The sequence below is a fragment of the Stegostoma tigrinum genome, chromosome 1 (assembly GCF_030684315.1).
Source record: "Stegostoma tigrinum isolate sSteTig4 chromosome 1, sSteTig4.hap1, whole genome shotgun sequence".
Classification (NCBI taxonomy): Eukaryota; Metazoa; Chordata; class Chondrichthyes; order Orectolobiformes; family Stegostomatidae; genus Stegostoma; species Stegostoma tigrinum.
In genome coordinates, this window is record NC_081354.1 from 59,775,238 (window position 1) to 59,788,301 (window position 13,064).

Below are 13,064 nucleotides of genomic sequence, written 5' to 3' on the forward strand. Positions count from 1 at the left end.
TTCATGAAACACAGCAAAATACTGCCAAATGTGGGTTCCATACTATGTTGTCAGAGCCTATAAATGATCTATTAGCATCATATATAAATAAAGTAAGTGATCAACAGCAGAAAGCAAGATTGGTTTTTTGAACTCAGCTCTGCATATTAGGACGATATAGACCCAGAATGAATTTTTGCTTCAAGTAGTCAGTCAGGAAATTTCAAATTTGTTACAAGATGAATCAGTTAATTCTAATTTACAGTTACATTAGATGACCACAAATTCATTAAAACATTCCATTTTCACCCCACAGAACATAACAGTCAAGCATTAACCATACAAAATAAATCTCTAGTGGATAATTGGATAAGGTTGTTAAGAAAGCACATGGTGTTTTGGCTTTCATTAACAGGGGGATCGAGTTTAAGAGCCTCGAGGTTTTGCTGCAGTTCTACAAAACCCTGGTGAAACGACACTTGGAATATTGTGTCCAGTTCTGGTCACCCTATTATAGGAAAGATGTGGAGGCTTTGGAGAGGGTACAAAGGAGGTTTACCAGGATGCTGCCTGGACTGGAGGGCTTGTCTCACAGGGGAGAGGTTGACTGAGCTCGGACTTTTCTCTCTGGAGAGAAGGAGGAAGAGAGGTGACCTGATTGAGGTGTACAAGGTAATGAGAGGCATGGATAGAGCCGATAGCTAGAGACTTTTCCCCAGGGCAGGATTGACTGCCATGAGGGATCATAGTTTTAAGGTGTTAGGAGGAAGGTATAGAGGAGATGTCAGAGGGAGGTTCTTCACCCAGAGAGTTGTGAGCGCATGGAATGCTTTGCCAGTGGTAGTCGTGGAAGCAGAGTCATTAGTGACTTTTAAGCGACTGCTGGACATGCACATGGACAGCAGGGAATTGAGGGGAATGTAGGTTAGGTTATTTTATTTTTGGATTAGGATTATTCGACGGCATAACATCGTGGGCCGAAGGGTCTGTACTGTGCTGTACTTTTCTATGTTCTACGTTCTACAAAATAAAGCCTTTCTGGTAAAGTTTTAGCTAAAAAATACTTTAGCAATAAAATTGAGAGTTTATATTGTCCAATGATGTCCTCTGAAGCAAATGCTGCTTAGATCTGTTCAAGATGGCAAATTATCTTAGAACAGTTTTAACGATCATGTTGATATTATACTTGCCTATCCAAATAATCACCTTTCACATACAAACCTGTACAATTGACTATTAATTACTTGACAATAAATTATTCAAGATAAATTTGATTCTGCCACCAACTGAAATTGGTATGGACAATTCAAACAACATTTATTGAGTGCTATCAGCAGCAAAAACGTAACCCGACAAGAAGCAGCCATACACTCCAACTCTTATTTGGCTGAGACTTTTTAAACTCAAAGCCCAAGGGACAACGTGCCTGATCTCTCAGCTCAATATACGTAACACAATATACTATCAGGGAAGGAATGGCCAACTTGAAAGTTATGAATATTCAGGCACTGAGTATTTTCTGGGAGCAGGTATTTTTACATGGCATTCAAATACTTCCTGCATCATTTCTTGTCACATTACTCGTATTGGTAATTTTTTTTGGGTGCAATGCAAAAGCACCTGTTAATTTAGTATCTATGTGCCTAGATTGATGCAATTTTACTTTTCAAATTGTTACAATTAAAATTTCATCTTACCTCATCAAAAATTACATATTTCAGCTTCTTAACCCAAGCCTGTCGTTGAGAATTAAGGATGAGATTTTCTAAACACTGAGGAATTGTGATGAGAATCTGGAACAAAGAATTGGAATTGGACACATTTGGATTTGACGTAAGTATATTACATCTGTGGTTAGGCTCAGATATCACAAGTGTAAGTTTGAACAGAGGAACACTAAAATAAATGGCAAAGTCAGACGACCTCTAAAAAAAACGCAAGCAATCCACTCTACCAAATTATGCCGTTTCAAAGTTGCAAAGTGTTCAGCGGTTTCTTTCTTGAATTTGGATCAGGAGGGTATAACCATTTTAATTGGTTCCTACTATATTCTTTAATCAAAGGGTTAGTACACGAAATAACCATCACTTAATTTTTGAGAATTTATTCAGTAAACAGCTGAGCACCACAAATGGTCGTTCAAAGTGTGATCATTGTTTTGTGCCAAATCAATTTCATCCAGCGCAGCAGCAGTATGACAATTAGCCTCAAGACTTGTTTCAGGGCCAAAAGCTATTCACACTTCCAGCACCCGCACAACCATCACCCTGTGATTTATTTACACAGGCACATCTGACAGGATGATTAGCATCAGGAGTGGTGGCAACAGAAGCAAGTTACACCAAAAAAGGCATGTATGAGGACATGTGCTAAGAGGAGGGAAAAACACATTATACTCAAAAAAAATTGGAGACGTGTACAAAATGCAGCGACTTTTCCACAACCTATAAGCATTTATTTCTTTGGAAGACTATTTTAAAAGGATGCTCATTATCTCAGGTGGTCAGGAACCCTGCAGTTAATTGTGCACAAACAACATGCCAAATAAATCTGAAAATGAACCACCCAGCCTAGAAGTACATTAGCTTCTAAAATATAGGACCTGCTTCTTACAATTGTACAAATGCAAGGAATATTTAAATATTTCCATCTCCAACCAGTGAAAAATTAGATGGTGCAACTGATGAATGAAATGCATTCAAGTCTCCTAGTGGCTGTCAAAGAACCAAGATGAGGGCAAGTGATCTGCTAGCTAAACATCTGGAACAAAACAATGACATAATATAAATTATGAAGTCGAAAATCTAATTTCCAGCTTATCTATGAACATAACAAAATACCTGACAGTTTAAAGCATCTTGGCGATAGTCTCGCGTGTATACTCCACACACCACCATTCCATCAGGTAAAGTCTTGCTGAATCGGTTATAAACAGTTGCGACCACTTGGTTCACTAGAGCCTAGCCATTAAAACATGAAATATATAGTACTTCAAAAGTAACCAATGAAAACAATTTTAAGCAACGAGATATCGTATGTTCTTTAGAGTAAACACCCATTTACCAACAACACAAACTGTAACATACCAAATGACATTGGGCATCAGATCAGATTAGCTCTTAGAACTGCACAGTTACTGAGGAAGGGATAGCGCACCTGGGGTAGACTTTTATTTTTCCTGCCAGCCCCAAAAACAATTAGAGAATCAGCCACCTGCCTATATCCCACACTATCATCCTTTAACTTGAATTTATTCATATTTCAAATGCATCTTATGTTAGTAGCATTTTCCAGACACAGTTAATCACTGTGGGTTTAGCATAGTTGGTCATCCCATCCAAAACAAATCTAATCAAAACAAGTAATATGCAGTTTTCATAACCAAACTGTAATCCCTTCAAGAAACTGCACTCTATTGAGCAAGGTTAAGTATTTGATTCCAGTGTGTTAATGCACTTTGGGTGCATAGCGATGCTTTAAAAGTTAATACACACGTTTCAAACGTTGCCCATAACTGAAAAGCTTTCGCATTAAGAAACATATCAAAGTTAATATTTTATAAAGAGTAAACTTAGGGGCATTGGCCACACGGCTCAAGTGCTAAGCAGAGAAGCTGTAATTGCTAGCCAGTGATGAGAATTGTCCTTAAAATGTATTCTATTTATATCATAGACAAAACTCAAGAGCTGTCAGTTTTTGTGAAATAGTTATCCTACGAGGGTGAGTTTTTGCAACTGAAGGGACACCAGGAAGCAGATACCAATTAAATACATTCCTATTTTCAAAATATATTCACAGAACGTGTAAGACTAAATGACCTGAAATCAATTTTTATTTACAGGTAGGTGCAAAAGCAGCAACTCTAGACTCCCTCAATTGGCTCAGAGACTTTTATCTAATGGATGAATCACACAGCAGAATGCCACTTGTTCAAATCAATACTACGTACTCAGTTAGCAAGATCAGCTAACTGAAAGGAGACAACTGTAGCATTCTAGCTAGTTTCAACACGAGCTGAAGGAACAGCACCTGATTTTCCACTTGATAGTCTTCAGCGCATGATGTTGAGGTCGAGACTTCAGAGCATGAACACTGTCAATTTTATGACTTGACAATTCAGCTTATCAGAATGTATTGGAAAAAAAGAGAGCAATGTTTACATTATTGACAGTGTAGGCATGTTTGAAGGGTTGCGTTGTGTTAGTTTAGAGAAGTGGGATACCTGCATTTGTTTTTAAAAAAAACTAATACATTTAGAACATCACAGATGGGTAGAAATAATGTGCAAAGTAGTTTACAGTAATAGGTTTCTTTCTTGGGGTGATTTATGGTTTAATTTCTGGTGTTACAACATGGGCAAGTAGAACAAAGGCTTTATAGTGACAATTTTACAGCCAGCTTATATTTGGGATCCTTCTAACCTCTAATTTCAAATCAAATGCTGACCTTACTTTGTGCACTTCCTGTGCAGTCATAACCATGCATGCCTCACTCTAAGTGCCCTACGATCTATATGTCCTTGTCTGTTACAATTTGCCTGCACTGCTTGCAAAACAAAACTTGTCACATACCCAAGTACAGTGAAAACAATAAATCAAATCAAACAGACCAACAAAACAGCCACATTAATCAAAGTGCCACTGAGGACTAATGAAAGTTATGGCTTTGATCTTTTTATAATTCAAAAACTACTGAGCAAGTAGCACCGACATTTAATTAAGTTATCAGTGTGAAGACCCCAAGCAAGATTATTTAGGAGTTGAGTTTGGATTCAGATGTACAGCAAAGAAAAAGACCTTTTAGCCCAACCTGTGCATTCCGACCAGATATTCTAAATTAATCTAGTCCCATTTGCCAGCATTTGGGCCCATATTCCTGTAAACCCTTCCTATTCATTTATGCGTCCAGATGCCTTTTAAATATTTTAACTGTACCAGCCTCCATACTCGCACCACCCTCTGTGCAAACGTTGTCCCTTAGGTCCCTTTTAAATCTCCCCCCACCCCTTCCCAAAAACTATGCCCTCTAGTTTTGGACTCCCCACCCCAGGGAAAAGACCTTGGCTGTTCACCCTATCCATGTCAGTCATGATTTTATAAACTTCTACAAGGTCATCCCTCAACCTCCAAATACTCCAGGGAAAACAACCCCAGTCTATTCACTACAACAAAGTGTGAAGCTGGATGAACACAGTAGGCCAAGCAGCATCTCAGGAGCACAAAAGCTGACGTTTCGGGCCTGGACCCTTCATCAGAGAGGGGGATGGGGAGGGGGTTCTGGAATAAATAGGGAGAGAGAGGGGGAGGCAGACCGAAGATGGAGAGAAAAGAAGATAGCTGGAGAGGTAGGGAGGGGATAGGTCAGTCCAGGGAAGACTGACAGGTCAAGGAGGTGGGATGAGGTTAGTAGGTAGGAGATGGAGGTGCGGCTTGGGGTGGGAGGAAGGGATGGGTGAGAGGGAGAACAGGTTAGGGAGGCAGAGACAGGTTGGACTGGTTTTGGGATGCAGTGGGTGGAGGGGAAGAGCTGGGCTGATTGTGTGGTGCAGTGGGGGGAGGGGACGAACTGGGCTGGTTTTGGGATGCGGTGGGGGAAGGGGAGATTTTGAAGCTGGTGAAGTCCACATTGATACCATTGGGCAGCAGGGTTCCCAAGCGGAATATGAGTTGCTTGACCGCGTCTCCCGCAACACATCCCTCACACCCCGCCCCCGCCACAACCGCTCAAAGAGGATCCCCCTCGTTCTCACACACCACCCCACCAACCTCCGGATACAACGCATCATCCTCCGACACTTCCGCCATCTACAAGCCGACCCCACCACCCAAGACATTTTTCCCATCCCCACCCTTGTCTGCCTTCCGGAGAGACCACTCCCTCCGTGACTCCCTTGTTCGCTCCACACTCCCCTCCAACCCCACCACGTCCGGCACCTTCCCCTGCAACCGCAGGAAATGCTACACTTGCCCCCACACCTCCTCCCTCACCCTTATCCCAGGCCCCAAGATGACTTTCCATATTAAGCAGATGTTCACCTGCACATCTGCCAATGTGGTATACTGCATCCACTGTACCCATTGTGGCTTCCTCTACATTGGGGAAACCAAGTGGAGGCTTGGGGACCGCCTTGCAGAACACCTCCGCTCAGTTCGCAATAAACAACACCTCCCAGTCGCAAACCATTTCCACTCCCCCTCCCATTCTTTAGATGACATGTCCATCATGGGCCTCCTGCAGTGCCACAATGATGCCACCCAAAGGTTGCAGGAACAGCAATTCATATTCCGCTTGGGAACCCTGCAGCCCAATGGTATCAATGTGGACTTCACCAGCATCAAAATCTCCCCTTCCCCCACCGCATCCCAAAACCAGCCCAGTTCGCCCCCTCCCCCCACTGCACCACACAACCAGCCCAGCTCTTCCCCTCCACCCACTGCATCCCAAAACCAGTCCAATCTGTCTCTGCCTCCCTAACCCGTTCTTCCTCTCACCCATTCCTTCCTCCCACCCCAAGCCGCACCTCCATCTCCTACCTACTAACCTCATCCCACCTCCTTGACCTGTCCGTCTTCCCTGGACTGACCTATCCCCTCCCCACCTATACTCTCCTCTCCACCTATCTTCTTTTCTCTCCATCTTCGATCCACCTCCCCCTCTCTCCCTATTTATTCCTGAACCCTCACCCCATCCCACTCTCTGATGTAGGGTTCAGGCCTGAAATGTCAGCTTTTGTGCTCCTGAGATGCTGCTGGGCCTGCTGTGTTCATCCAGCCTCACATTTTGTTATCTTGGATTCTCCAGCATCTGCAGATCCCATTATCACTCACCCAGTCTATTCACTCTCTCCTTTTAGCTCAATGCCTCCAACCCTGGAAACTTCCTTGTAAATCTTGTCTGAACCCTTTCAAGTTTTACCTCGACTTTCCTCAATCTGAGAGATCACAATTGCACGTAGTATTCCAATAGTGTCCTGTGCAGCCACAACATGACATCCTAAATCTTATATGCAATACAATGACCAATAAAAGCAAGTGTACCAAAAATCTCCTTCACTATCCCATACATCCGTAACTCCACTTTCAACGAACTATGAACTGCACTCCAAAGTCACTTGTTTCAGCAACAGTCCCCAGGACCTTACCATTAAGCGTATCCGTCCTGCCCTGATTTGTGCTATTACATTACGGAGAGTACTTCCTGCACACGCACAGATGCAGTATTAAAAACTACTGAAAATGAACGGTGCTCTTAAGTGTGACTTTGTTTCTGCTGCAGAATTTTATATATTTTCCAAGCTTGTATCTTATAACTGTATCCTAAACAATAAAATAACCTGATGGAAAAACACAGTAACGAAAGTGATCAAGTTAGGTGCATGCAATGGCAATTATACACCAGCAGTCAATTAGTTTGGGTAACAAGCAACCTCTGACGCCATAACTATGTACTCTGATTTGTGGAGTTGCACTGTTAATAAAAATCGTTTAGATAGATATATGGGAAAAGCATTTAAGCAAAATCACCACACAATGTAGGTCTCAAAACTAAAGACCCAGGGATTAAGACGTTCATTATTCACCAAATGAGCTGATCAGGCAGTGCAGGATCTTTTCAAATTTGTTCCAATTAATCAAACAAAAGATGTTGCTTAGTTGATAAAGACGCAGTCTTAAAATGCTCAGACACCAAATTAGTGTACACCTGTATTCATGGCAGAACTAAAATGTCTTGGCAATGAGGGCACAACTGCTGAAGCTTTTGCAATCACCAGCAGGAACCTAAATATGCAAAGACCCCTACTTTGGTCAAGACTCATTTATAAAAATTCTCAATACTACTTTGAAGCATGGACCTAAATCCTGGAATATTTTTTCAAAGATTAATTCATATTGGGAGATGTGGCTGACTTCTTAGACTTCTTGTTATTTTCACTCACCAAAGAGAGGAAGAGATGAGAACGATATCACAGCAAGCACTATAGATAACCACCACATAACTGAAATCGGATCTGGCTTGAAAATGGACAGATAGACTGGTCAATTAATGCAGACAAGCCCAACAAGGGCTTATGTGCGAGGATTCAGGAGAATCAAATGGAATTGGGCTGGGAACAGTTTCTTTATCAATTGATTTTGCAGACCACTTAAGGCTTGCATATTTTAAGGGTATATTACAAGAGGAGGCAATGGCCTACTGGTATTACCACCAGACTGGGGACATGGGCTCGAATTCCAGCATGGTAAAAGGTGAAATTTGAATTCAAATTTAAAAAACTGGAATTAAGAATCTAATGATGATCATAAATCCATTGTCGATTGTTTGAAAAACCCATTGATTCACTAATATTCTTTGGTGAAGGAAACTGCCATCCGTATGTGATCTGGCCTACATGACTCCAAACCTACAGCAATGTGGTTGATTCTTAACTGCTATCCAGACAACTGGGGACAATGTTGTCCCAATAAATGCGGTCCCATGAATGAACTTTAAGAGCAGGCTCCACTTTCTACAAGTATTCATACATTGAACATTAGTCCTCATGTGGAAGCTTACCCTTTCTCTTACAATCCACAGGCCTTTAAATGAAACAAGTGCAATTTTTCAAATCCACATCAAAGCTCATCGAATAAACATTTTCTATTTGTCAAGTAATTCCATAATTCTGCCATTCTAGTGAGGAATCAGATGTGCAAGCAGCCTAGGTCAGGCAAGGAACAAAACCTTTTATCCACACTCATGGAACAAAGCATCCTTACTGGCAATGTAGTATTTACAGTGCAGGTATTTTATTCAGTATGGTCTTTATCCTTCATCTAGATATTTTATATTTAAAAGTATCTCCTTTATTATGTACAGTAAATGAATTATACCTTAGTGGGTGCAATATACACCAACACACCATCATCGCTGTCTCGTAGAACTTTCTCCATGCAGTAATACGAGGCATACGTTTTTCCTGATGATGTTGGAGCAACTATCACAGCAGATTCATTGTTGTCCACAGCATCTAGAAGTTCTCGCTGCAATTAATCAGATACAAAAATAACACTAAGAACGTCCAAAAAAAAATCAACTATATGCAAAAGCAGCCCATGCTCTTAAAAAGGGGACAGCAACACCAGAAAACTCAGGTACTCACATTCCCTGCTAAAAACAGTGCACTGTTTTCAGCATTTTCTAATGTAACATTTTTATCTCCAATAATGCCTTACCCCTCATTGCCAAAGGTGGTGAATTGGTAAGAATCCAGTCTTGAAAGCTGCATGTAGATTTTGTCTACCCAGTGTCCATCAACTCTCACACATGCAAAATCTCCAGCAAAAGTTACAGATTTGAAAACTGACAGGAGGATTTAAAGTAATTGAACAAACTGAAACGTGCACGTACATTTGAAGTTGACGAACTGAGAAAATAAAATTTACTGCTAAAGCTAAGTTGATCTTTATCTCCTTAACACACTTATTTTGAAACTTTTATGGATTTAATGAATATATTGGTAAATATATATGATAATATTTTGTCATTACCTGCCATGTGTCTGGTATGAAATGAGTAACTCTAGGATCTGGATCATTTCTTTCATCTCGCAACAAGTAAGGACCCATGAACTTCAGCTGGAAACGAGCAGGTTCAACACCAACTGCAAGCATGTTCTCCTTCTTGGAATTTTTAGGGCGTGCCACTTTCTAGTTACAAATAAATACAAAATTATGCATTCATTATTAAGCCAGGCAACCAAGAAGCAAAATGCTTAAATCATTAGATGCCACATTCTTCAGCTAAGTCTTGCCAAAAGAAATGCTAGGAAGATTTAATTGACTCTTTCCTGAGATAAAGGGGTGATTCCAGGAGAGATTTAATAGATTCAGGACATATGGCCTGGGGTTTACAGCAATGTTAGATGATTGAATGACAATGTCAAATTTCTAAGAGGCTTGGAACACACTGAGGATGGGTGGGGTACTGCTTGAAGGAGAGAAAATAGGTTCAGAAATAGCCCCATCCTTTCTGCCCTTCCCCTGCTCACAACCACGTCCATGTGTGCTTTGGATGCACTAAATGCGATATTACTTGGAGTATTTAGCTCATGATCGAAGTGTGCTTCAGATTTTAACTACTGCCTGTACAATTATCAGCTGGTGCAGTCAACATTTTTATTATTTTAAATAAAGTGCAGAACAAATTGTCATTTACGTAATTTGCTCCAATATTTTCAGAAAACATTTGCCACTCTCTCCCTGCTTCAAGACCATCATCCTACCAAAACTTTCTAAACGTTTGCTGCATTTCTATGCAGCAATCAAAAGGCATAACTGAATAAACAGACAGGAGGTTTTGCTGAAGTTATACAAGTCAACCTGTTAGATCACACTTGGAACCGTGAACAGTTTTGAGCCCCTTATGTAAAGAGAGAGATACTGGTATTGTAGGTTGTCCAGAGATTCATTAAGTATATCCCAGGTATAGAGAGAGTTTGAGAAAAGGTCAAGTAGATTGGGCTTGTACTTGAAGTTCAAAAGAATAAGAGGTGACCTTAGTGAGATACATAAGACTCTGCAAGGGCTTGATAGAGCAGATGCTGACAAATAGTGGTAGAATGCAGAACCAGAATATATAATCTCAGATTATGGGGTCACCCAGTTAAGAGAGATGAGGAGAAATTGGTGGTGAATCCATGGAATTCATTACCAAAGATGGCAGTCAAGTCTGGTCGTTAAGGATATTCGAGGTTGAAACAGGCATGATTTTTCATTTGTAAGGGAATCAATGGTCGTGGGGAGAAGGCAGCAAAGGATAATCTGATTAGCCATGATCTCATTGATCGGCAGAACAGACTCAACGGGTCAGATGTTCTGCTTCCATGCCTTGTCTTATGGAAAGTTTAAGATGAATGAAACTAAACTTTCAGAATTTAACTTCCTGTCACTTATCATTTGTGCTCATTCACAGCTAGGTCAAAACATGAAAATTAATGGAAACAGAATCATGAAAATGATTCAATGAAAACAAGAGAATGATTCCAAGTTGCTTTAAAGCTATTTCACTTCACCTGATCAATGTCTGGGAGACATTGCGCTAATTTGTTAAATCCAAGCTCTTTGAGGTAAGTAGCAATCAGTTTCAGTTGATTTTTCTCCATCATCTTTTCATACTTGTCCAAAATGTTGTGAATTCTTTTCATCACTCGACCTGCTATAAGGTTGTTTCTCTTTGTGCTTTCTAAAACAAAAGAAAAATAATCTGGTCGATGTCATCTTTTACTTGGTGAGCATTTTATTCACTCCAGGATTTAAAATTTCTTAACACATGGAGATAAATGTTATAATTTTGCATTCCTGGAAAAGATTCATTAAATAAAAATACAGTGAACGAATTGACAGAGCTTTAAACTGTATGGTTTACCTTGTGATAAACATTAAAACTTATTCCAACATTCAGAGCTACTGATATGCTTTTGGATAGAGAAGTTTATAATGATGTATTTTATTTTATTTTGTTTAAGAAAATTGCACTCCCATCAAGTGAAGTCCAAGAGATTAGATAACTAATGGATAGCTAAATAAGGAGGATGGTCCTCAAGAGTGCATAAAATTAAGTAATTCTATTCATAAAACATTAAACAAACAAACTTTCTAAGCACACTCAATGTCTGTTATTTTATTCTCCCTCAAAGTTCTCACCTCTCCTTTCAATTGTTTATTCCCTTTGGAAAATCTTCGAGAAAACTTCAATCTTTTCCCCTCAGCTTCTGCTGAGCAACTCATCGATTTCAATCACTATCAGCCACAGCTCACCTAGTTTCTTCTTCAATTTCTTAACTATCCCTCAAGATAAACTGACATCACTATTCATAGCCACTCCTTTGACCACTTCACCAAACACAGGTCCCCAACTACAATCTCAATCACTGGCAGGTCATTGTCAACCACTCCGTCTTTCATTTGCTTACCCGACTGGTTCCAAGTCTACTCCTGTGTCCAACTCTTCAAGTTGTTTACAACTGTATTTTCCACTGCTCAGCTCAGAGTCTTGAATGCTCCATTCAAAATACTACTTGTCATTTAAAAGCTGATCACACCCTCATTTCAACTTCACTGCTAATGACCTAGCAAAATTCTTATTCTCTCCAATCTTGCTCGATTCCCTGCATAGTCCCAAACTTCATTTCTTCAAATCCAAAAACCATAAATTTGAAACTGAGTATGATGATGCAGACATCAATCATCTGGTTCTGACTGGACTGTACTATGTTAAAGCCTTGTCCTTCTTCACAAAACCATTCACTCTTTCAGGATAGACTAAACAGTCAGTTTTATGAGAAATCTTTTCTTTATACCCATACAGTCCATCCCTTTATACTGCATCACCAAGTATCTGGAATTAAGCAATTAAGGAGCTTGTTTAATTCATCCTCATCTGCCACATCCCTTTATCTATCAAGCCAAATATCCCCAATGGTATCACACAAGCGTAACTCTGAACACAATCATTAGTCCCCTGTCTATCACCCCTCATAATCTATCCTTGTGCATCCTGCTATTCTGACCACATTCCCATTAGCCTCCAATTTCCCTTCCTGGCACTCACTCTCACTGATATTGTAAATAGTTAGTAATTCTTCTACAGGGTTTTACAGAGGGGCAATATGTGCATGCCTAGCCAGCGATACCCATATCCCATGAATGATTTCTTAAATCGTCAAGCTTTGCCCACCTCCCTTTCAAAGTCAAACCTCTAAAGAAACTGTCAAGGCTGCTCAAATCTTGGAAACTCATGCCTCATTTCTAACTTCCCTTCAATGTTCAAACTTGAATAGGTTAGTGCTCCTCTCAACAACAAATTTGAAGAACCGCAGCCCCTCTGCAGCCTTTCACATGGTCAGCCACATCATTTTCGCCAAAGGCACTTACTTGCTGACTGAACAGAGTTTACCTGGTTTCTATTCTTACCTACTGCCTTCCCTTGCCACCATCTTGTACAGTTAACTCGAGTCTATCAAAGATTTTTCCTTAACCCTCATCCAGCTATCCCTAATGACTCCAGTCATTACAGGGACACCAAAAAAAAATTAGATATTATCAAGT

The 13,064-nt window shown here is 40.4% G+C and overlaps 1 protein-coding gene across 1 annotated transcript in view; it reads right to left on the reverse strand.

Moving 5' to 3' along the window:
• LOC125457359 (probable ATP-dependent RNA helicase DDX60) overlaps window positions 1–13,064 on the reverse strand; it is a 106,628-nt gene that overhangs the window by 44,521 nt on the left and 49,043 nt on the right. Inside the window, exons 14-18 of the mRNA XM_059645758.1 lie at window positions 11,030–11,199; window positions 9,507–9,665; window positions 8,850–8,999; window positions 2,820–2,939; window positions 1,677–1,772 (exon numbers count right to left, since the gene is read on the reverse strand). Of these exons, the coding sequence (XP_059501741.1) occupies window positions 1,677–1,772; window positions 2,820–2,939; window positions 8,850–8,999; window positions 9,507–9,665; window positions 11,030–11,199 (695 nt within the window). The remainder of the gene's footprint in view (window positions 1–1,676; window positions 1,773–2,819; window positions 2,940–8,849; window positions 9,000–9,506; window positions 9,666–11,029; window positions 11,200–13,064) is intronic.